Genomic DNA, 26345 nt, shown 5'->3' on the forward strand with positions numbered 1-26345 from the left:
GATGGCCGACGCTATTGTAACAGAACACGCACACTCTTCCTGGCTTGTGTCCTCAAAACCATACCGAACCGGTTAGTCTTCACTTGCGCAGAGGTATGCTGAAAATAAACTACGATAAACAACTTAGTAGCATAGGCGGATCTAACTGTGTTTTGACGTATATAAATGTGCAATATAAACTGACAATCCAACAGAAGCCTACGCACAGATCGTCAGAGCATTAAGACCGTGTAGAGATGCATTTGCATGCTGGTATCCGACAGTCGTAGATTAGAATCTCGGATTCTCTCTGACTCAGATTATTGGGTTTTCAGCGTCGCACTCGTGCTCGTGGATTCCACTAGCCTTGTAAACCGACATTAAGCTGACACGCCATGATGTTCTGTTAAACCCAACTCACTCACTCACTCACTCACCCAAGCAGTAGAAAAAGCCACACTCATGAGGTGCCACAGACTCGTGATACGTTCGTACCTTATCCGAATTATGAATGACGGCAGGCAAAGTGGTGTTAATTATAAAACAAAAAACACCAACATCTATCATTTTGATTACCATATTTTTAAGCTGAATGTATATGTTGTGAAATAAGTTTATATTGTTTTCTATATTCAGGGCATGAATTCAACATAATATATCCAAATGTGACAGAAGGTGTTGAAGTATTAAAAAAATAGTGCATAGAGTTATGCACTCATGCGTTTAATGTATATTCATGTTTGAAACCAGACAGGTTGCGGTAGAAGTCAACCGCTGTCACGCCAACAATGCATTGGCCGAGCTCAAGCAAGCAGTTATATCTAGTTTGAATACCCTATACCGGTAGCTACCCAGCCACTAACCCAGGGAGTTATCGCCGTGACTCTGACATACTTACAGCGCATTGAAGACAGGTGTGGGCGAGCTGCACCGGTATGACGGACCTTTGAAAAATTCGCCTCTGCTTGTTGACTCAGGATGTTACTTGGTCAACGCATCACGAACACCTAAAGGTAAGCACGCAGAGCAACTGACACAGTTCTCACATAGTCCATGTACTGTACAAAGGCGTAGGGAAGTATGCGCGTCTCTTGTACATATGTGTTTGTGTTATCATATACAGTGGGTCTCTATAGCGTGAGTACACTTTATGAATACCTTTGTCATGGGAGGCCTCGTTTGTGTAGCCTTGGTATAGCATTAACTATCAGTTGCTTTTTAGGAACACCATCGTTCGAATTAACTGAAACACATATTTGCCACCAGGAACCGGGTGGACTTTGAATATCACTAACGCGGTCACGTTGCTCTACCTGTCCGCCATGCTTCATATCTGGGTTACCTGGCTAGCCACAGTAGTATTGATCTGCCAGCACACTTCAGGTCGCGCTAATAAACGTGCTAGTTTAAACGATTTGGGTATTGGTGTAGTTGTCAAACGACTGTTACTCACTAGAAAATTAACATTTTCAAAGTATAATCAATGGGCATAACACACAATTGTCTGTTTCATGTATTGTAGAATGTGTGCTTCATGTCAAATGACCTCATGTCACGTCTATTTTTCACGTCTATTTGTAGATAACCTGTATGTGACCAACGAGAGTTAGCCACCACAAGCTCCAGTGAAGGAGGCACCGCTTCAATATGAGACTGTGCTTCACCGTCTTCTTTCTCCTCGCGCTGACCCAGCTGAACGGGGTCACAGCACAGGGTAAGACCAATGTCAATACAATTTCACATGACTGAGCTTGCAGCAGGTCACACAATGGAGTGACTGTATCGAACCTGACTGTAATCCTAGCACTGCGGCATTCAACGTTGCCAGTTTCTGAACATATATTGTTTAAGACTTAAGGTACCCCGATGTATCTGCATTAACGAGGTTTCCTTGTGTGCGTTCTGGGCAAGAGTTTAAGGTTTGATTATGTGAAGAGTTTCCAACATTTCATGGCACTGGGTCCGATGTCATTATTGAATTTACAATTTATTTCAAACAAATTTATATCGAAGAGCAGATGATAGTAGAGTTATTATTTGTCGTCCACATAATGACACCACTGTTACTTAAAGAAGGTATATGATCGAATAACACTCAGTAAACACTCCTACTGTGTGAGTCATTGTCATTTCCTGCATGTTGATAAGAATAGTCCTTGTCGTCAGGATAGCACCTGTGACTATTCAACATGTGTCATGGTACATATCTGACAATGTACACCTGATAAGGATAGGCACAACAAGGATTTTAACATACCAGTATATATGACGTACTTTACGGTACATGTATCATTGTATTATTGTTTACATAACATAACCGAGCGTCAGTAACAGCCTGGCAGGCGTACACGTACTGCAGTTACATTACATTTAGTCAAGTGAACTTGTGTATTTTTAGTTTAATGGTTTGACATCAAATATCAGATATAAATGTCAGATAACTGACTTGTTCACATGATAGATTCTCCGGTAATATTGTTGGATCATAGTAAGCCTCATTATTGTTACGTCAAAGGCATCAGGCAGTACATAGCTATAGTAAGCCTCATGGTTATACCAAAGGCATCAGGCAGTACATAGTAAGCCTCAGTGTTACATCAAAGGCATCAGGTAGTACATAGCTATAGTAAGCCTCATTATTGTTACGTCAAAGGCATCAGGTAGTACATAGTAAGCCTCAGTGTTATACCAAAGGCATCAGGTAGGACATAGTAAGCCTCAGTGTTACATCAAAGGCATCAGGTAGTACATAGCCATAGTAAGCCTCAGTGTTATACCAAAGGCATCAGGTAGTACATAGTAAGCCTCAGTGTTATACCAAAGACATCAGGTAGTTCATAGCAAGCCTCATTGTTACATCAAAGGCATCAGGTAGTACATAGTAAGCCTCATTGTTACATCAAAGGCATCAGGTAGTACATATTAATTATAAGCCTCAGGGTTACATCAAAGGCATCAGGTAGTACATAGTAAGCAGTATTTTTACATCGAAGTCCTCATGTGGTATGTAGTGGTGTTGTTAAATCTTTGAAAAAGGTAATACATAGTTTGCAGTATTGCTCTATCTAAGGGATAAGGAAGTAACAGTATTGTTACATTTAAGATTGTAAGTAAGTAGGACTGTTGCATCCGAGGGATCAGGAAGTACTTTTAGATCCAATGTTTTAGGAAGAACACAGTTAAAGGTACTGTATCAGACAATGCCAAATAAGCGATATGACATCTATGACATCATTTATTATATAGTAAGTATAGTGAGTAGAATTGTTATGTCACAAGCTTCGGATAATATATAGTAAGCAGTAGTTTTACATCTTTGGCATCAAGATATTCTGCAGTACATAGTCAGCAGTATTGTTACATCTAAGGCATCAGGTAGTTTACAGTAAGCAGTAATGTTACATCTTAGGCATATGGTAATATATTTAAAGCAGTATTATTACACTCAAACATCATACAGTACATATAAATTTAAATCAGTGTTGTTAAATCTATGTCCATAGTTAGGGGAACTGTTACATTTAAGACGCAATGTTGTCCATAGTTAGGGGAACTGTTACATCTAAGACATGAGGCTGTGCATGCTAAGTTAAACTACTGAATCTAAGACATGATGTTATGCATAGTAATGTGAACTGTTACCGTGTGCGCAGCATTGTTACATTAAAGCCACAAAACCCATTCGAAATCCAAAGGAAAGCAGATTGCACGGTTCCGACTATATCATGAGCATTTGTTTATGAATCACTGTCATATTGTGATGACGCCTGGTGTTCTCGAAAAGGTGAGCGTATCCTGCCCCAAAGGTTGCATCCGTCACAAACACAAGTCAATTTTTCACTTGAAAAAACACGGGCACATATGGTACAAGTTAAAATAAAGAATTGCATCAGACATCATATTTTGTCACTGATGCGTCAAATTTGGAAATGTCCTCCACATGTCAACCATATCAACATTTATACCATGAAAGGCACAAGGTAGTATATACTAGGACACTGTTGAATGAAAGGCGTTAGGTCGTACATAATAAGCAATATTGCAATATCTATGGCATCATGTATTATAATAGTAAACCGTTTGCGGTATTTTTTCATCGAAGGGTCGAAGTTATGAGGTATAACATAATAAGCAGAATTGTTACAACTCAGCATCATGTAGTATATAGTAAGCAGTATCATTACATATAAGTAATAGGTGGTATGTAGTAAGCAGCACTGTTACGTCGCAAGCATCATGTTTTATATGGTAAGCAGTTTTGTTTCATAGAAATAAAATCAGGTATTACGTTATAAGCAGTATTGTTACATTTAAGGATCAGTAAGCAGCATCGTTATATAGAAGGCATCATGTATTACATAATAAGGAGTCTTGTTACATAGATCTGAGACATCAGGGCACACGCATCAATCTGCATTGTAACATCAAAGGCCCAAGGGTGTAAATAGTAAGTGGTAGTATTATCTAGAAGGCACCAGGTAGTACACAGTAAGCAGTATTGTTACCTCTGAGGCATCAGGTAGTATATAACTAGTGGTAGTATTATATAGAACGCACCAGGTAGTACACAGTAAGCAGTATTGTTACCTCTGAGGCATCAGGTAGTATGTAACTAATGGTAGTATTACATAGAAGGCACCAGGTAGTACACAGTAAGCAGTATTGTTACCTCTGAAGCATCAGGTAGTGTATAACTAGGGGTAGTATTATATAGAAAGCACCAGGTAGCACACATGTAAGCAGTTTTGTTACCTCTGAGGCATCAGGTAGTATATAACTAGTGGTAGCATAACATAGAAGGCATCGGTTACTACATAGCAAGCAGCATTGTTACATCTAGGCATCTGGTAGTATATTACTAATGGTAGTATTACATAGAAGGCACCAGGTAGTACACAGTAAGCAGTATTGTTACCTCTGAGGCATCAGGTAGTATATAACTAGTGGTAGTATTACATAGAAGGCATCGGTTACTACATAGCAAGCAGCATTGTTACATCTAAGGCATCTGGTAGTATATTACTAATGGTAGTATTACATAGAAGGCACCAGGTAGTACACAGTAAGCAGTATTGTTACCTCTGAGGCATCAGGTAGTATATAACTAGTGGTAGTATTACATAGAAGTCACCAGGTAGTACACAGTAAGCAGTATTGTTACCTCTGAGGCATCAGGTACTATATAACTAGTGGTAGTATTACATAGAAGGCACCAGGTAGTACACAGTAAGCAGTATTGTTACCTCTGAGGCATCATAACTAGTGGTAGTATTACATAGAAGGCACCAGGTAGTACACAGTTAGCAGTATTGTTACCTCTGAGGCATCGGGTAGTATATAACTAGTGGTTATATTACATAGAAGGCACCAGGTAGTACACAGTAAGCAGTATTGTTACCTCTGAGGCATCAGGTAGTATATGACTAGGGGTAGTATTACATAGAAGGCACCAGGTAGCATACAGTAAGCAGTATTGTTACCTCTGAGGCATCAGGTAGTATATAACTAGTGGTAGCATTACATAGAAGGCCTCGGTTACTACATAGCAAGCAGCATTGTTACATCTAAGGCATCTGGTAGTATATTACTAATGGTAGTATTACATAGAAGGCACCAGGTAGTACACAGTAAGCAGTATTGTTACCTCTGAGGCATCAGGTAGTATATAACTAGTGGTAGTATTACATAGAAGGCATCGGTTACTACATAGCAAGCAGAATTGTTACATCTAAGGCATCAGGTAGTATATTACTAATGGTAGTATTACATAGAAGTCACCAGGTAGTACACAGTAAGCAGTATTGTTACCTCTGAGGCATCAGGTAGTATATAACTAGTGGTAGTATTACATAGAAGGCACTAGGTACTACACAGTAAGCAGTATTGTTACCTCTGAGGCATCATAACTAGTGGGAGTATTACATAGAAGGCACCGGGTAGTACACAGTAAGCAGTATTGTTACCTCTGAGGCATCAGGTAGTATATAACTAGTGGTAGTACTACATAGAAGGCACCAGGTAGTACACAGTAAGCAGTATTGTTACCTCTGAGGCATCAGGTAGTATATAACTAGTGGTAGCATTACATAGAAGGCATCGGTTACTACATAGCAAGCAGCATTGTTACCTCTAAGGCATCAGGTAGTATATAACTAGTGGTAGTATTACATAGAAGGCACCAGGTAGTACACAGTAAGCAGTATTGTTACCTCTGAGGCATCAGGTAGTATATAACTAGTGGGAGTATTACATAGAAGGCACCAGGTAGTACACAGTAAGCAGTATTGTTACCTCTGAGGCATCAGATAGTATATAACTAGTGGTAGTATTACATAGAAGGCACCAGGTAGTACACAAGTAAGCAGTATTGTTACCTCTGAAGCATCAGATAGTATGTAACTAATGGTAGTATTACATAGAAGGCACCAGGTAGTACACAGTAAGCAGTATTGTTACCTCTGAGGCATCAGATAGTATATAACTAGTGGTAATATTACATAGAAGGCACCAGGTAGTACACATGTAAGCAGTATTGTTACCTCTGAGGCATCAGATAGTATATAACTAGGGGTAGTATTACATAGAAGGCGACAGGTAGTACACAGTAAGCAGTATTGTTACCTCTGAGGCATCAGGTAGTATATAACTAGTGGGAGTATTACATAGAAGGCACCAGGTAGTACACAGAAAGCAGTATTGTTACCTCTGAAGCATCAGATAGTATATAACTAGTGGTAGTATTACATAGAAGGCACCAGGTAGTACACAGTAAGCAGTATTGTTACCTCTGAGGCATCAGGTAGTATATAACTAGTGGTAGTATTACATAGAAGGCACCAGGTAGTACACAGTAAGCAGTATTGTTACCTCTGAGGCATCAGGTACTATATAACTAGTGGTAGTATTACATAGAAGGCACCAGGTAGTACACAGTAAGCAGTATTGTTACCTCTGAGGCATCAGGTAGTATATAACTAGTGGGAGTATTACATAGAAGGCACCAGGTAGTACACAGTAAGCAGTATTGTTACCTCTGAGGCATCAGATAGTATATATCTAGTGGTAGTATTACATAGAAGGCACCAGGTTGTACACAGTAAGCAGTATTGTTACCTCTGAGGCATCAGGTAGTATATAACTAGTGGTAGCATTACATAGAAGGCACCAGGTTGTACACTGTAAGCAGTATTGTTACCTCTGAGGCATCAGATAGTATGTAACTAATGGTAGTATTACATAGAAGGCACCAGGTAGTACACATGTAAGCAGTATTGTTACCTCTGAGGCATCGGGTAGTATATAACTAGTGGTAGTATTACATAGAAGGCACCAGGTAGTACACAGTAAGCAGTATTGTTACCTGTAAAGCATCAGGTAGTAGATAACTAATGGTAGTATTACATAGAAGGCACCAGGTAGTACACAGTAAGCAGTATTGTTACCTGTAAAGCATCAGGTAGTAGATAACTAATGGTAGTATTACATAGAAGGCACCAGGTAGTACACAGTAAGCAGTATTGTTACCTCTGAGGCATCAGGTAGTATATAACTAATGGTAGTATTACATAGAGGGCATCAGTTGCTACATAGCAAGCAGCATTGGTACATCTAAGGCATCAGGTAGTACATTGTATGCAGGAACGTCATATCAAATGTATCGCATAAGGCAGCAACGTAACCAGTATTGTTGCATCAAAGATACCAAGATGTACACATTAAGCACCACTGTTGCACATTGATCCATCTATTGACCCGGAGTAATACTGTGAGTCCTTTTAAGACACTATTAACATGTCTGAGCACTGGCTAGTACACTGAAAGCAGTATACATGTAGTTGGTTCTGAGGCGATATGTGGTACATAGTGTGCAGCACTGTTCCATCTAATAGATCATGTATTCCCCAGCAGCATTATTGATGTATCAGGTAGTTAATGTAGCATACTGCGATCTGCATTGTTGCATCTATGACGTTTGGTAGTTCATAGTAAGCAGTGATGTTGGATCAAATACACCAGGCACTACATTATAGGCATTACTGTTGGATCAAAGTCACCACGTAATACATAGTTTGGATCAAAGTCACCAAGTAGTACATAGTGTTGCATCAAAGTCACCAAGTAGTACATACTTTAGATCAAAATCACCAAGTAGTACATAGTGTTGGATCAAAGTCACCAAGTAGTACATTGTTTGGATCAAAGTCACCAAGTAGTACATAATGTTGGATCAAAGTCACCAAGTAGTACATAGTGTTGCATCAAAGTCACCAAGTAATACATAGTGTTGGATCAAAGTCATCACGTAGTACATAGTGTTGAATCAAAGTCACCAAGTAGTACATTGTTTGGGTCAAAGTCACCAAGTAGTACATAGTGTTGGATCAAAGTCATCACGTAGTACATAGTGTTAGATCAAAGTCACCAAGTAGTACATTGTTTGGGTCAAAGTCACCAAGTTGTACATAGTTTTGGATCAAAGTCACCACGTAATACATAGTGTTGGATCAAAGTCACCAAGTAGTACATAGTGTTGGATCAAAGTCACCAAGTAGTAAATAGTTTGGATCAAAGGCATCAGGTACATCATGTAACACGCAGTGAAGAGAACTTGCTGATTCGAGGCATCAAATTAAGAGCTTCATTCAAAAGCTGTTGATAATATCCGCAGAAAGGTGATTACCAGATAGAACAAGGATAAGTACTCGTCTGGAATAAGCACCCGTCTCTGGGCTGTTGTTTGCTTCCCTTGGCTGTTATGATGTTGTCGCTAAGCCTTGACAAATGTAAAGATTATCTACGCCTGTTAGTATTTACTGCATATTAAAAAAGCGGGATTTATCTTTTCATGACGACAAACAAAACTGGGTGTGACTTATGTTCTGGTTTTGTTGCGCTCAGGAAACTAAGGTTAAAGTTTTGAATAATGCGGACCGGAAGCCACTTTTATCCGCCATTTGCCTCTCAGTGGTTGTATTACTATCTGTGCCGAGTTTGCCCACAACTCTGTTAAACCCTACTCGTTGGACAGACGAGTCGTAATCGAAAAAACACTGTAAATGTTGATTTTAACATGAAAAAAGTCAAATCACCAACACACGCAGGAAATAAAAACACAACGAATTGGAAGGTCATCGCCACACCTAAAGATTAATCATCCACCCACGTGTATACCTGTGCATGATTGATCGGATCACTGGTAGGTGGGACAAGCACAGTAATAGTGTCCCGCATATTAACTTCAGACATGCATTTGGCTGACTGTGAGATAAACGTTATTAAGGTAGTAGACAAACCAAGGTCTTGCAGTTTTACTGATAAGAGTGATTTATGATGTGTGTTTACTTAACGGATAAGGATATTGAGTGTTTGCTCTTGGTGACTCGTCGGGTAGGCGTTATCAGGTGATTTGTAATAGGGGTAGGGAAGGGCGTGAATGTGGTGTACCGGGTATGAGGTTCCCCCTTTGCGACAATGGGTCCGTCCCAAACAGCGATCGATACACCACGACTAGCGTCACTCCCAAGGTTACCATGCGCCTGGTGTCGCTGTAGAAACGTTTCGTAAAAAATGGGTTCAGCTCTTCGTCCAGGGCTGAGCGATATATCGTAAACATTTCAGATTGCCTACAGCTATCAATACGAAGTTCCACTTTTCGGTATTAATGCTGAAACACTTTATGGAAACGCAATGTCCATTCCACAAGTTTGAAAGGAATTTAAAAGAAAGTTATATTCCTATTTTCAGTGGCAAAATTATAGTGAATTTATTGTCTTCGAGTTTGTTTTTATTACATGTCCATGTTCGGAGCCCAAAATTGATCGATATGTTGTCAATACCATATGAAAAGGCTGTAGGGATTTAAACATTTTGCATCATACTATTTGGTCAAATTGTTTACTCAAGGTTAGTACGCAGCGTTTAACCATATTGCAGCAATATCACGGAGGTAGTTACTCGAACGCTGTTTTTGCGTCGTTTAATCAATATTTATAAACTACCTATCGTATCACCTACATGCTTTTTATTATTGTATGTAAGTACTCATTAAGAAACGTATATTCCTCTACGTGATTCGAGTTCGCATCGCTGTTACAAGAAAACCAAAAGGGACAAATTCAAGAGCATATTGTATCAAAACACTTTGAAGCATTGTGAAGACATCGTTTCCAATGCATATACTGCCTTACCAATACGATTCAGGACTGTGAAAAGGAGGATTTCTCTCATTATCATGTGATACACAGTACATTATCCAGAGGCACATCCTGTCTTAAAGTCTCTTTTGCTTTTGTTTTGTTTAACGCCACTCTCACTATTCCAGCTCATAGTATAAGACGGCTAACTGTGACTAATGGCGGGTTATGGTGCCACACAATCAACCAAGTCACTGAGCCTGACTACCGATCCATTTCGTTGGCTCTTACCACTAACATAGGTCCTGCATTAAAAAGTGGTATACAGGACTGTGTAGACGAAGACGTCTCCAGTTATTAGTATATAATACTCCAGACATTATTCAACTGTAAACAGGTCGAGTAGCCTTGTTGTCTGTAATTGGATTAATTGTTTCCAGAAACAGCTCCAGAAATAAAGATGCCTGATGTGCGTCGGATGGAATACATTTCCAATCAACAGGTCCTTTTGATGTGTAATGCCGAAGGTGTACCAGTCCCTAGGTAAGTACGACTTTTGTCACAAATCGTTATTTCAAAGTATTTCATACAAAGGGGAACACTAACTGACCTTTCGGTCGATGTTATTTGAAGGTTGAATTATGTATTTTATTTTAGTAAAAGATGTCACCATCTTCACTTTTTTTTCGTTAGTTCGCAATGTAATAAAAACATTATTTCACAATATTTCAGCATACATGTCTTTTTTCAATTCATCAGACAGTATGTCTAAAATCTACAATTATTACATAAACAGTTATAAGTCGGAAAATGAGTCCAAAAGTTTGATGCCAAATAATGATGTAATAAATATGAATTGAAGCTTGTGAATTATATTTGTGTGTTCCTAAGATACTGTAGTTTTAAAATATAATGAAAAGTCAAAATATGATATTTCACCCATAAAGTCCCATATCTCATGGTTGGTCACAATTATGAATAAGAGTAAAGACACGAGTGGGTAGGGAATAAGGCGCGTTTAGCATGAGAAATGGGTTTCACTTATTATAAATGTGTAATCGGACCCGGGCATTTTTGTTATGACGGGCGATTGCTTCTTCGAGTAGGCTACTCTTATGCCCCTTAAAAAGCATATCGGCTGTAAGGCAACTTCATGGTGTTATTTAGACAAATGAAAGTCCACGTTATGAAAGTTATCTTATTGTTGGTATCAATACTGCTGTTCGATTCCTTGAAACAAGCTCTTTTGATTCTTTAAAGATCTTCTTTGAAACTGTGTCCTGCTTGAAGAACAACTGAACCGTTGAAGTAGTTGTAGAATGAGAGTTCTAGAGGCAACCTACATGTGTGTGGGTAAATGAGCATCGCAAGGCGAGCCTTTCTAAGCTGAAGGTGCCTTCAATGAAATTCGAAGATGGGGGATATACCACATTCCTTAATGTACCTTGTACAGAATGATTGTCTGTATTGATACAGTCAGTTGGTCAAATATCCTGTGCAATATCTGCTAACAATGACTTGTAGAAGAGCCTGACTACATAACAAACATAGGTTTCTGAGGTTCTATTTAGGAACCTCAGCGGCGTTAACAGTGTAATAAGTCATTAAAGAGTTTGAGACCACAAGAATCAAAAGTTTCCACTTGTGTCTTTTTGTCTGATTGCAGGTACAAATGGTACAAAGACGGGGCCTTAATTGTCTCCGATTCTATCACACAAGTAGATCCAGTCACTGGCAACTTGTCCATACCCAGCTTCACAATAAGGGAGGAAGGATTATACCAGTGCGGGGCGGAGAACACCGTTAGTCCAGGGGTGACTCCATTAGCCCAATCCCCCGCCATTAACGTCAGAGAAGTTTGTGAGTAGATATATCTATGCACTGCTGCAATATACAGTCAAACCGATTTAGTCTGGACCCCGCTAATCCGGAAACCCCTTCCTTCGGGACGAGCACTGTTGGATAGTCCTTCATGCATACAAAGTGACATAAATGCGTACTGATGATTCGTCATATCGGAAAATGTGCTAATGCGAACACTAGCATTCCGGATTAACGGGGGTTCGCTCTATGCTGTAATGTTTTTGACATGAATATACATCCGTTCACAGATTAATGATTTAACAATGTCGTATATGTTCATAATCTGTTATAAATCTGAAATAAAGACCACATATTCGTATATTTCGATTAATACAATGATGTGAAGACCCGTAGCAACATGCCAATTTCAACGCGTACACACATCCTTTGGGATTAAGGGCCAGGTCCCCAGTGCCCCATGCCGACTAAAACGGGGATCGGGTGGCCGAACAGAACTTACAGTCAAGGCTATTACAAATAACATCCTGAGTTTACGATCCTTGCTTTGTCATAGTGAAATAGGTGAGCGTATCCTGCCCCAGTGTCAAAAAACACATGTAACATGAACATATGATACAACTCAAAATAGTGAGTGAGTGAGTTGGGTTTAACGCCGCTTTTAACAGTATTCCAGTTATATCGCGGCGTGTCAACTTACTGTGGGAGGAAAGTCCGAAGTGATGCAGGTCTCCAACTCAAAATAAGGAATTAATCGGATATAATTTTGGACACTGATTCTACCAATTTGTGATGTCCTCCCATTTGTGAGGCCCTGAATGTCGTAATCCTGATCAAACAACCTTTCGTCGTATGACGCTCTTTAAAATCTTAATTGAAAGATTATACCTCTAAAGTTGTGAAATATTGACCCCAAAGGCTGGAGCTGCTAGAATATTGCTCGACAAAAGGAATGTTAACTTAATTCATTCATTCAGGCATGTGGATATGTTTTTGTCATTCTGAAGCTCTAAACATAGATGCAAATATGAAACAGATGAGGCGATTTCACTGGTCTCCTGAATTTCTAGTTCAGGCCGGTAGGGAATTACCGCTTTGATAATTATAGTAATATTTAGTTTCACGTCTTGGCCAAATTCCTTTGTATTGGTTTTGCCAACCCGAGCAGACACTCCGATTCATATGCATGTTCTTTCTGTCCATAATGTTCACACTGACAAGGTGTAATATTTACTCAATGGCAGATTATTGAACTGAATATCAATCGATTTATGATCATAGTTATAATGATATGGACTCGATGGTTAATGTTGTACACAACAGACCTTTTGTCAAACAAGCACAGCACAAGCAGTTTGGTGTCAATATGAAAGTTTTATCTCACTTTTCCCATTTCAAACAGTTCAAACATTTTGATGAAGAATTAACGTAATCCAACTTTTCACCAAAGGTGAATAAAGATGCAGACACAATTAGAATGTAGAAAGTTGAATTTAAATAAGAAAGTCTGTCAGAACAGTGTTCAAGTACATGACTGCTTAATCGCCAAAGAAAAAGAGCGGAGTTATGCTGTAAGTTCATCTGAGAAATTGTGATTATCAGCCGATCTTGTTTCCGTATCACACGAGGATTATAATCTCTTTATCGTATTATGTGTGTCTTAAAATAAGCAATGTTTGAGGAGGTAACCTTAAAACTGCGTATGAATACAATGTTTGAGTGTATCGCTTCATTTATCATATACACGTAGTGTCAGCTGATTTGCAGCCATGTTTGTCTGCAGAAACACCAAGACATCGGGAAACACCTTTCACACGTAGTGGAAATGTCAAATATAACTTTTGTTTTATCACGTAGACATTACATCGATGTAACGTAACTCATTTGCATATTTATATACCAACCCTTCAAAACCCACCAAGAGAGCATTGATAATAACGGGGTATACGCTATGTCCCAACATACACGACCTTTAACGTGTGTATTTACAGCACTCGGTGCAAACTGGCCTGTGATCCCTGTTGAAGACATCAACAAATTCGAAGGAGCATACGCCAACCTGCTATGTACAGACGTACCAGAAAGTGTCCCGAAAGCTCAATTCAGCTGGTTTTTAGAATCACCCGACGGGGCAAAGAAACAAGTGGAGGAAACCGACAGAATCCACGTTGACGATCAAGGTTGGTGTTCAAAATTAATGTTTAATAGACAAGACTAAAAGACAAAGATGGCAAAACAGTGAGACTTTTGACACAACAATCTTTGTCCTACGACACAATTGGTGTAAAACCCTTACAATATGTATTTGTTAAGTTTCCTGTTTGACCTGACTCGCCATTCATTAATTGTTTATGAAACGGCTTTGGAACAGATTCCAACTTTTTCAATTCGTTGTTCGTCAGAATTGCAGGGACAACCGTGGTGACAATAATCGGTCACGTTGTACACCTAAAGCAACGTTTTTCTAGATATGTAACCCACTAAAAATGAAACTAAATAAACTCCTCCCTATTACCCAGTCATTTTATAATGAAACAAGAATTTTGCTTTAACTGGGAATATGTTTATATCTTTGGATATGAATAAATGTTATTACGACATTCATATATACTAGAACCATACATTTCAACCTTAAAAGTCTACCGAATGACATTTTATCCTACCTCTCTACTTGAATAGTTGTTAGTATATGCATACGCAATGCATTCCATCTCTAATAGTCTACTGGATGATATTGCATGATTTGTATTTAATACAATTTTTTTCACAGGAACGCTGCATTTTATCTACTTGGAGACAATTGACCAGACTGGCGCCGATCTGTACAAGTGTGCCATCTATAACAATATCCTAAACACTATTCAGCTAGGCAGTCCAAAGAGTCTGACAGTTACTCCGGTTGCCAGTGAGTATCGATTGCTTTGTATCAGATGTGACGTTGTATTTAACAAATTAATATTGTTCATGTATTTAACAACTTTAACCATCTAGCGTGTATATCACTATCACTTTCTTTAGATTTAACCCTTCTTCTCTCAAGTTATCTCCCCTTGCTTATATTAGCACGTACCTGTCTGTCCTACTGACACGAGCGATAATGTAGTGGCACGAATTGTTAAATGTGTTGTTTTGCTCGTAGTGAAAACATGAAGAGTGAACATGGAACAAACCTTCAGATTCTTAGCTGAATTCAATATTCAATTATGTATGAAGTACAGAAATGTCACATAGTATGCAAAACTCACATACGCTGTTGTCCATATATGGAAACGAAATTGACATCAACAGGTGAATTAAAGAAGACATCAAAATGTCAAGACGATGGCCATGGAAAATACCAAACCTTGACATTAAAATATTCATGACATCCACCAGGACAGCGTATTTAGCTATCCAAGATATCTTTAGTTTATTCATATAAAGAGGTATGATTGACTTGGCAGTTGTCTCCCTTTCCACATTGAAACGTCAAATAGGAAGGATTATGTCGATGTGACAATGGCTTGTCCAGAGGGTGTTATTTCTAGCATACAACGTCCTCCGCAGGTCATTGCTTCTTGGTGTCCTGCAACTACTATTTCTGGCACACATACACATATGCCTATTCAGTCTACTCAGCGTCTAGTAATGTACGTACATATGCTGTATGTTAAGGAGGCCGTATTGTAATGGTTGCCTTTAAATTCGTGTCTACACTGTAATCGATATATCTTTAAAAATGATTTATTGTTTTAAAAGATATAAAACCGATATACATCCTATCTTATTTCTTATAGGAATTTGTGGTATTTCACAATAAGGTATATTTTGATGCTATCATCTGCGAAAGAGACTGACATTATTTTTTTCCTTAAGCTCATTTTCAGCGTGGCTCAGTATTTCTCTGTATTTACAAATCGATCTATAAGTCTTTAATGATATATATATATATATATATATATATATATATATATATGGGGCAAGCAATGTTCTCATACACTTTACATTGTTTACTTGTCTACTATTCCCAGGAATGAATGTCCTTAGACAATGAACTGGATTTTCGTGTCTTGAGCCATAAATACGAGGATAAAATGTCCCAGGGCAATTTACACTGTCTTCTTCGTCGAGAGCTACTTATCCTGGCATACCATTGTAGCATAGAATACAATGTACACTGTTTTATTCCAGGACAGACTGTCCTATGACTTAATACAGTGTCCGTCGGAAATTGAGAGCGTCGAACTATGAGATGATGGACACCAGCATACACGGCTCGCAATTATACCCAATCTAGTAAACCAGCCAACTAGTAAACTAGTCATAACTCAATAGATATTTTCATTGACGTATTACTTTGCATTTTGTTTCAGGTAAACCGCAGGTAAAACCTAAGGCCGAGTATACAACTAACCCTGCAATATTCTTACGGACCCAGACGGCAGAGCTGGAGTGTGTGTTCAGTGGATAGTGAGTGCAGTTCGTTCATGATAGATTTGATATATTTCCGCAAGTACATGTTCAACGTTGACATGTCATTTGAGTAAATATACACCTGTTTGCCATATAACTCCGTTAATTATAACAACAATATATAGTTCTTACATTGGTACAGCAGCGTAGTTTTAAAACTATTTTGTATAGTCATCTTAAGCCTTCACAAACCTTGATTAAAGATGAATACTGATTTTAATACCATTGCACTAAAGCTTTTGGTACATGTGTTCTTAGTCCTCTACCAACAATCACGTGGCGCAAGGGGGGTAATACCATCACAGCAAGTGAGAAATATCAGTTCGACAAGATCAACAGGAAACTGAAGGTATTGAACCTGGTGGAGGAAGACGAGGGAATTTACACCTGCTTCGGGCAGAACTCCGTCAGCACAGTCCAGATTCCAATCTTTCTCGATGTCACGTGTAAGTTATTCTGTATTGTTATGATGGGTCACGGTTCGTCTAACTCGTTGTGAAGAGTTACAAACCTTGGCCGCCCAGATATCTTGTTCTCCCGGTATTGATCTTTGATCTGTCAGTACGATATCCTTCCTCGTTTTTTCATCAAAGAGGTAAAATGTTTACAACCGGCGTAACGATGAGATTCCTTCCTATTAAGATGAAAGGCCGTGATATTTGAATGCAATACTGTTCAGAGCGGTGTTAAACCTAACTCGCACATTGTTCTTTTATTACTATGGACCATCACCGGATATTGATCTGAGTTGTGCTCCATGTTGACACATAGATTCGCATGTTTCGATGCACGGTTTTCAATATTCGTTAATTCAGAATTTTGATGAACAAAGATGACATATTGTTTTTTAATTTTTTAACTAATATATCCCCCAAGTTCTAAAGATAATTTGGATAACGTGTGTGACTAAACTGTGAGCTCTATGTTGCAGCTGGTCCTATTTGGGAACAGGCGTTAAGTTACCAGACTATACCAACGGGCAGGGACGCTGTCTTCTACTGCAAGTCCCGGGCAGCTGACGGGGAGGATCCCATTGACACACCCACCTGGTACATTAATGGGAATCTAATTAACATACTAAGTCCTCCAGGTAAGACTGATACTGTCCTTCTGTAATTTAAACGTCGCAATATTGATCCACAAATCTTGAACGTGACATAAAATCCCAGTTCACCCTACCTTCCATGTAATTCAGGTGCATGTAGACATGCGAGAAGTGGAGTCTGAGGCGCAATATCTGTGTTGTACACATTTTCTCAAATATCTTTTTTCTCACACTGATATGGCAAAATCCACACATGTATAATTGCATTAATTGCCCTGCATTATGTAGAAGATGCCTTAAAAAGGGCAAAATCAACAGTTGTCGGCTTTGAAAACATCGAGGAAAAACATGAAAGCATGTCATTGAACAACAGCTTCACGAAACGACAAACGAAACCAGATTGTCAGAGATGAATCTTTGTTGTGTTAAAGAAACTCCCCCTTGCAAAATTTAATCATTATTGCGACTTTAACAAATGACTTTCGAAAGAATCCCTCGCAGACATACACATTTGACATACACATGTATGGGTATAATTGTTCTAATACGATTATTTCAAAAACAATTCACATCCCTTTATAGGAAGCGGCAAGTTCCAGTTCAGTGATGGTGGAAGAGTGTTAACGGTCATAGGTCTGCAGAAACCGGACGATACCCAGTGTTTCCAGTGTAACGTCAGCAACAAAATAGACTATGAATTTGCAAATGGTTGCCTCAACGTCATCGGTAAGTGGTTATATTTGTCACCAAACATGGATACAAACGGATGGATACAAAGATAGTTAAATCATCATTCCTGGACAGTAATGTGACAGTTTCATGACGATGTTACTCAAGGAATGGTGTTAATTCGTGCAATGTGTGTTGTATGCATTTCTTGAAATTCGAATGACTAATGTATATTTTTTCCACATGTTAAGTTACTTCATGTTCAGTGTAGATTGGATCTTGTAGCAATATTCAAGCATCATTGCAACCTGGGACCCGAAGAAAGACACATTTTGCATGTTTCTTTCAGAACCAATCGTAATAACCGAACATCCCCCGCCAATTCAAGAAATCGTCAAGGGCGATCGCGTTAACCTGACAGTGAAAGCTACAACTGACCCGGGGATGACCTTGAGAGAAAGATGGCGCTTCAAGAATCAAACCTATGACAATAATGCGCCGCCTCATGTGATCTACAATGATGTCACAAAGGAAGCCTATATCGACACGTCAGGCCTCACCGATGCGGAGTTTGAAGCGATTATTGGCGTGTACTACCGGGACCTGTATCACCAATACGATAGCTACACAGTAACAATTGAAGTCGTACCGAAGGGTAGAGGTTGGTGTTTTCAAATAATATTAATCTAATCAAATGTTTCTTGTGTCAATCCGCACTCCTCGGAATGTAATGCTAAATGTATCCCGCGTACAGTTAAGTGTCGATGCTTCAGTTCATGTCATTTACTACAGTATTTTGAAAGCCAGTGACCTTAAGAAAATTAACCATGTTAAACAATTTGACGGTGACCTCCTTTGCAATTTCGAAATATAAACTCATATCGTCAGCTGCAGCGACTTTGGCCGTGTTTGTCTAGTGTTTAAGTAGACTGTGCTCCGTGATCTGGTAATGATTTAGTGCTGTTTAACCGTCGTAATTAGTCTTTGAAATTGAGAAATGTTGTCTATGTGTTATTGTATGGCTTGATATCATATATTTCTTAAATTCATACATTCATTCATTCATTCATTCATTCATTCATTCATGCTTATGATATGGTCGCAATCGTAAAATGGATTTTGCGCTCAGCAGATATATTTAGGAGATAAACATAGTGTGTTTTCAAAAGATATGACGTCACAGTCGTATATAGAAAAGCGCCAAAATTTCAAGCTCTCTCTTGTCTCCAAAACGTAAATACATTCCCTTTGTTGATTTTTGTAGTTTTTTTCTGCACGAAATGTATTGCCACACATCCTTTGAATATTGTAGTAACAGCATCTGTGCATTTTGTAACCTGTAACTGTAGATATAGTTATTTAAATATGCCTACCGACAATGACAGAAAATAGTACTATTTTATGAATATTAGCTTCCGCGATGATGCGGCCGTCAAACGAGCTGTTTCAATCACAGGAGGTTTATTGTGATTTAATAGCCTCTGATTGACCAATCAGAATCGAGTGAATTCCAAATTCATGGTAGAATTCTCATTATTATTGTCAGATGTTATTTACACATAACTGTGTATTTCTGTTTAAAAATATACCTTCACATAAATAGTGTACTTGTATGAACTATGGAACTATGAACCTTTCAAGGTAGTTTCCCAACGTTACATGTATCCTTGTTGCCAGATGATGCGGTTGCAGCCGCTGGGGACTTCCCGTGGTGGTGGATAGTGGTGGTGATACTCCTCCTCTTGCTCGTCGTCATCATCATCCTCATCTGCTTCTGCTGCAAGCGGAAACAGGATGAAGGGACTTACAAAGGTGAGCTGTTGGATTACATGGAACACTTCAGCATTGGATGATCCAGTATATACTTTGGGAAATTCGATCCTGTCTCTGTTACTAAAGCTAACCTGTACATCCAAATGCAGTTATCTTGTTGATGTTATTTTGCCCTGTTATCATGCCAATAGGCTTTACTGCCCCTGTCATGATGTTCTGAGTAATTACTCATATACCTTCACAATCATAGATAGGAATGTAAGCTAGCAGTCATGCTTTTCAGAAGAATTTAGTTTCTCTCTCCAGGAGATACAAGAACAGGTTGTTACAGTCTCAACTGCTGTTGTATCAGTGTGCTATGATTCTTACTAGATATGTGGGTTTTGACAAATTCTCATTAATAAAGTGAAATTTTGATGTTTGTATAAAAAATGTCCTCCAAATCGTAGATTGCATTCTTTACTGCATCAAATGTAATTCTCATCGTAATGGACCATGCGATTAACGGCTACACTTATCTATTGCTAACTGTTGTTTGCGTTGCGAAGAGAGATACATTAGAAATGCATTTATACTTAGTTAGGTGTACAACTATGAGAAATAGAGTAAAATGTAAAATAAGGAAACTATATGACCAATCATAAATAAATAGCTTTATGAAACTAATCATTAATAGGCAATGTTGATAACGCTTACCAAATACTAATATATACTTACATAATTTGCAGTAGCCAACTGGTATTTTGCATTTAAAAAATGATATATCAGTGTAGCCAAGGAATGTCCAAATAGGTCACTATTAGTTATATCTCATCTGTTATTCGAGGGGCGGTCGGGTAGCCTAGTGGTTAATGTGTTCGCTCGTCACGCCGAAAACCCGGGTTCGATTCCCGACATGGGTACAATGTGTGAAGCCCATTTCTGGTGTCCCCCGCCGTGATATTGCTGGAATATTGCTAAAAGCAGCGTAAAACCATACTCACTCACTCACTCACTGTTATTCGATGAGGGATCCATTGAACTATTTTCCTTGTCACGTCTGGAACTAAGTTCACACCTAATGGAATGTCGTTTCGTATTCGTGCTAGTATTTGACATATTTTATCTTTCAGTCTATGCAAAAGAGGTAAACGCCGTGTACCTTAATCCGGATAAGGATTTGGAAGACCACAAGTTCCACAATGTTGCCAGAATAGAGTAAGTATTTTTATTTGCTATATATGGACGACCTTGACGGAGTAATATGTGGTTTTCGGGCTGACATATATCGATTTACTTTGAAAACGCTTCTTATTTATAAAGGAACTAATGACAGTACCAATGTATCCAAAGAAAAGATCTGTCACACGTGAAAATCAACAATAGATGTGTAAGTATAAAACTATGTCGGCAGATAATTTGAAGACATACTTAACTTGTACAATCAACAGAGACTGGTCCATATTTCATTCACACGTTCCATGTATCACTAAAAGACCACGGAGGTGGTCTAGTTGATGGAGCGTCTGCCCGGAGAGCGGAAGGTGGGTGGTTCTATTCCCGGCCGCGTTATACAAAAAGACGTGAAAAGATCGTTCTTGTCGAAACCCGACCTGACGCTCGGTATTCGGGAGACAAAGCAAGGACTGGTCGGCTCGGGGTCTGTGTACAGTGTCTGAGTAAGGTACCCGTGTTAAGATGCGACATGATATATCAGTGGGCTAGCACTATCAAACCAAAATAAGTCCTTACTAGTACAAGCAGCCACACACAGACACACACGTGCATGTACGTCGCAATGTATGTGCAATAATCTTGAAGGCGATATTAACCCCCATTTCACTTCATCTCTATCCCTTACTGTTGCAGGTCTGAGGAAGATACATCTACGAAGAAGCGACCCGCCCATAACCCTGCTTACGATGTCAATGATGATGAGCCTGACTCGATGGACGAGTACCGAGGTAGAAGAGATCAAAGTGGTAAATATAACGCGGGTTATTTCAGTGGAGACGACCGTTATGCTAATGCTGGACGGTATACACATCAAGAAAGTCAAGCTTAAAGATCAAGAAAATATAGCGTATCAGTATCTACTGGATTCAAAGGTATTCATTACATTCATGTAGCGATGGGTGTAGTGTAATTACATCCCATGTGTCTGCAATGATATTCTTACACCTGACAATGGTACAGAAACACCCTTCGATGCTGGAAACCTTACCTTGGCTCTTTAGTTTTAAAGAAAAGGTCCGCCTTCTTCATAACACCTTGAACCTTATGAGGAGTTACGTATACCAATTCGTGACATAAACGTAGACTAGCTTGCCAATCTAATTGGACTAACATGTTAAAGAGGGCAGCATTAACAAGACGAAATCCGGTGTTTTCAGAGTGTAGGATCTCAACAAACATAATGACAAAGACAGCAGTCAGATGCCTTGACTAAATGATAGGTTGGCAGATTCATCTTGTGTGATTCAAGACTCGATTCGCTTGTGCACTACTGTTATGTTCTTCGTGCGTAATTGCCAAGCCCACTGTTGCAGTGTAAAGTGAAAGTGTATGTAAAACACTTGGCCTACGACGGCGATAAGTAATGTTTCATTGTTGCTTTTGAAAGCAGGACATGCTTACCCTTTAAGCGAACACCTGGTGTCACCGCTGATTTTCAGTGATACATTCATGTAATTTTCACCACTTTTTTGTATTTTACGCCCAATATCGAGGCTGATTATTCTCTGGTAATATATTTTTTTATACATTTATCAACAAATATAGTACCTTTGATCAGGGTTATAAGATAATCCTTTAAAATCTATACCCCATTTAGATCTGTATTTGTATCTTGTTATTGGTGGTCAAGTGTTTGCTTCAAATTTTTGTCTTTGGTCTAAATTTGATTTTACGTGTGAAATGATACTCGAAAGGTGTTATTAGCAACTTACTCATTGTCTAATGAGCTTAACCTCCCCATAGTAGTCATCTTTTATAAATCTATACATTTTAAACTTTTAACATCCCTTCATATTATAGTTCTTATCTAACACAAACGATATTGTCACGTGTAATTTACTACTAATGTGCACCTTGATATTAATCTAATTCACTAACATACAAAATGCAGACTAGATACTCATTTTGTGTTATCAGATTGCTGATCTCAAGAAATCAACAGGCTATGACAATTGTATTGAGGCGTTGGAACGGTGATACAAGCTACAGTATTATCTGTGGATTAAAATACATTTTGGAGTTTATAACTGTCATTCATCGAAACATTCTTGGATCGTTGTATATTATGTCCGTGGATCATTTACCATTAACAGTCATTATGTATATACATAAGCGGAGTTAATTCTGTACTCAATAATATCTTCAAAAGAACACATGTCTCAATATATCTCGTTAACCATATAGCAAACAAATCAGTTCTAACTGCAGTCCTGTACGTACAATGTTCCTTGTGAGTTGTGTATCAAACTGTGTTTGTCTGTTTGTTGACATACGAAATTACATGGGATATGGTATCAATTTACGCTCTGTCCTTGTCTTAGTTCCATATATGAGACACTCAAGATACGTTTGTATTTTTATAAACAAACGTTTGTTAGATAAGGTTCTGTATCTATTACTTGAAGTAATATGTTTGTGTATAGACATACAATGTCGGCGTTTCTATGTATATCGACACATCTAATGGTTAGTAATATCTCAATGTAGTTTTAGGGAACAGAATACCACGACATACCTTGGTGTACAAACCATCGTTCAGAACGTTGGCGGATTGAAGGCTTACTAAATAGGAAGTATACTTCGCATGGTTTTTTTACAATGCTTTTTATAATCAAAGAAAACGCGTTTTGATTAATGTGCACTTTGATAAACCTCTCGAACGAATCATCTATAGCTTTGCTGTTCGCTGCTAACATGGCCTGGCAACTGTCTTACTGCCTGTTTATCTAGAGGGGCCGCTGCTGCCGAGACAACCTGCACAGCTGGACTAGTGGGTACTCATCGGCACGGTCAAAACTAATGCCACTAGTGCAACGGGTGCTTCTTGTAGTTCACCAACTAACAGCAGAAAAATACTACATGGTAGTTCATGTAGTAGAATAAAAGTCAACAACAAGACAATTACAACTTCAAGTTCTACGAGAGCAAGAACTGAAATTAGCTTTACAACAAGAACATTTTCTCGTGCAAAAGAACAACCAACACTTGGACAGACAATGCCCACAATCACTACTCCAACTTCAACTATCTATAGTGGCTCTAGAGCAAACACCACAACGCATCTACAACAAGTACTTCACGGCGTACATCTATTGCAACTACTTCACGGCTTACATCTGCTGCAACTACGTCACGGCGTACATCTACTTCAACTGCTTCCCGGCTTACATCTACTGCAACTACTCCAGAGGTTTACATCTACAGCAACAACTTCACGACTTTTACCAACAGAAACTACTTTATGTCTTACATCTACTGAACTTATCGGTATAGGTGACTGCAACTAGATCGTTTCTACTTTCAACTACTTCACGGCTTACATCTACAGCAACAACTTCACGACTTTTAGCAACATAGACTTCTTTATGCCTTACATCTACTGCGCTTCTCGGTATACGTGACTGCAACTAGATTGTTTCGTACATCTACGGCAACTGCTAAGTTCAGAATATCCACTACAAATACTACGCCCGGTACATCTACTGCAACTACTCTACGGCTTCATCTACTGCAGCTACTTCACGCCGTTAATCTACTGCTACTAGTACGTGCAGTAAATTTAATATCCTACACGTTACAACTGGTGCTGTAATCAACTATGCAAAATATATTTTATGATTGATTGCTTTAACAATTAAAGTTTGTATTATTGTTACATAGATATAGTTATGAATGTTTCTTGGTTACGTGTTTGTATGTATGTATGTATGTTTGTATGTATATAATAAATGTTTGTACACTGCCATCAGGTTAATCGTGTGCCCTCCGTGTATATTTACTGTTATTTATTACATGTTACGATACACGTGCGAAAGGTGTTAACCTCAAGATGACATCGTAGTCTTAATTGTCTGTTTTATATGTTCCATTTTCACCAATCATTGTGCAATGCTTCATAGGTTCAAGTCAGTATTACTCCGCAAGATAGCTTCATTTCTACGACTTGTAAATAATTACTTGTTAGATTGTTCTTATCAACTATACTTCCAAACGTGTTATCCAAATAAATCTGATTTTTAGTTTTTTTATTTGTTTCGTTTAGTTTTGTTTTGAAAAGAGAACCAATACTTTGCTGCCAAGATGGACTCACATGTAGGCATGTTGATACTTGTCCTGACATCAAGGGCTTTCTTGTTTCATTTTTGCTTTTCTTATTTTTTCGTTTCGTCTCTTTGCACATATTCGGAAAGCGTTTTACTTGTTCAGACTATTTCTATTACGAAGACCACACGACTTATGCAAACATTATATTTATCAATAATAGAATATAATCAAGTAATACCATCCCAAACTATTAGCGTGGGCAACGTCCCCTGGTGGGACCTCTGTACACGTGTTTGACGAATCAGTGATGTCATTATTTTGACTACGGTTCGGAAGTGCTAGCTTCAGAAGTGCTTCTGTTTCGTTGTGTTTCCTTCCTTGTGCCAGACGAGCGAATATGGACGAGCGAGTGAATTTGGTTAACACCACATTTAGCATTGTACCCATGTGGGGAATCAAACCCCGACCTTCGGCGTGACTAACGAATGAATTAACCATTGACGAGTGAGCGAGTTGGGTTACACGCCGCTTTTAAAAGTATTCTAGTTATATCGCGGCGTGTCAGTTTAATGTGGGGGGAAAGCCCGAAGTGATGCAGGTCTTAGACGTTTACCACTTCGGTGAAACCCACGAGCACAAGTATGGTGCTGACAAACCTAGAAACATAATCGGGTCGAACCTGGATTCGAACTCACAATCATAGGTTTCTGGCGTACCCAAGGGACGCAACTCTGCACAGCGAATCGCGGCGCCTTGGACGACTTGGCCACCCGTGCCCCCTAACCAAGCTTTAACCACTACTATTTCCCCATCGTCGCCATAAATGTTATCACAAGAAGGATGAGTCATAGGTGCGATCTGTGCTACATCCAGGCCTGTGTGTGGGTTATTGAATGAGTGAGTAGGTTTGGTTTAACGCCGCAATGATGAGTAGTTTATCTATGTCACGACGTGTCAGCTTGATGTGAGGAAAGACCAACCTGACGCAGGTCTTAGACATTCACCACTTTGATGATACTTTGGTGCTTGGGTATGGTGCCTCTAAACCTACAAACATAATCAGGGCCAACTGGGATTCAAACCAACGATTATCGGTTGCTGGAAAGCATACGGGACGCACTGGCGATGCCCAGGACGCCCCACCTCCACCCTATTTGACAATAGGGTGGGGCGCATCATAGATATACTTGTATTATACCTGTCCCAGCACACTT

General features: G+C 39.0%; 1 protein-coding gene across 4 annotated transcripts; it reads left to right on the forward strand.

Annotated features, from left to right (window-relative positions):
* The first annotated feature begins 746 nt into the window (after positions 1–746).
* On the forward strand, positions 747–25111 carry LOC124139705 (neural cell adhesion molecule L1-like). 4 transcript variants are annotated; one of them, XM_046506984.2, is made up of 15 exons: positions 748–992; positions 1561–1693; positions 10553–10655; positions 11779–11972; positions 13925–14113; positions 14704–14838; positions 16286–16382; positions 16644–16831; positions 17317–17475; positions 18013–18156; positions 18449–18760; positions 19777–19911; positions 20985–21069; positions 21721–21833; positions 23005–25111. In XM_046506984.2, the coding sequence occupies exons 2-15, from the start codon at positions 1627–1629 to the stop codon at positions 23010–23012; spliced, it is 1929 nt and encodes a 642-aa protein (XP_046362940.2). In that variant the 5' UTR covers positions 748–992; positions 1561–1626; the 3' UTR covers positions 23013–25111. The 4 variants fall into 4 exon arrangements, with proteins under 4 accessions (XP_046362937.2, XP_046362940.2, XP_046362939.2 ...); XM_046506983.2 differs by having other exon boundaries at positions 23818–25111; XM_046506981.2 differs by having other exon boundaries at positions 747–992; positions 21721–25111.
* The last annotated feature ends 1234 nt before the right edge of the window (positions 25112–26345 follow it).

This window comes from Haliotis rufescens, unplaced genomic scaffold, assembly GCF_023055435.1.
Source record: "Haliotis rufescens isolate VD_foot unplaced genomic scaffold, xgHalRufe1.0.p SCAF_1, whole genome shotgun sequence".
Classification (NCBI taxonomy): Eukaryota; Metazoa; Mollusca; class Gastropoda; order Lepetellida; family Haliotidae; genus Haliotis; species Haliotis rufescens.

Coding starts and splice junctions, on each gene's coding strand:
- LOC124139705 (XM_046506981.2), top strand. CDS start 1,627: ATGAGACTGTGCTTCACCGTCTTCTTTCTCCTCGCGCTGACCCAGCTG. Junction 10,656..11,778: donor GAAGGTGTACCAGTCCCTAG/GTAAGTACGACT, acceptor GTCTGATTGCAG/GTACAAATGGTACAAAGACG. Junction 11,973..13,924: donor CATTAACGTCAGAGAAGTTT/GTGAGTAGATAT, acceptor GTGTATTTACAG/CACTCGGTGCAAACTGGCCT.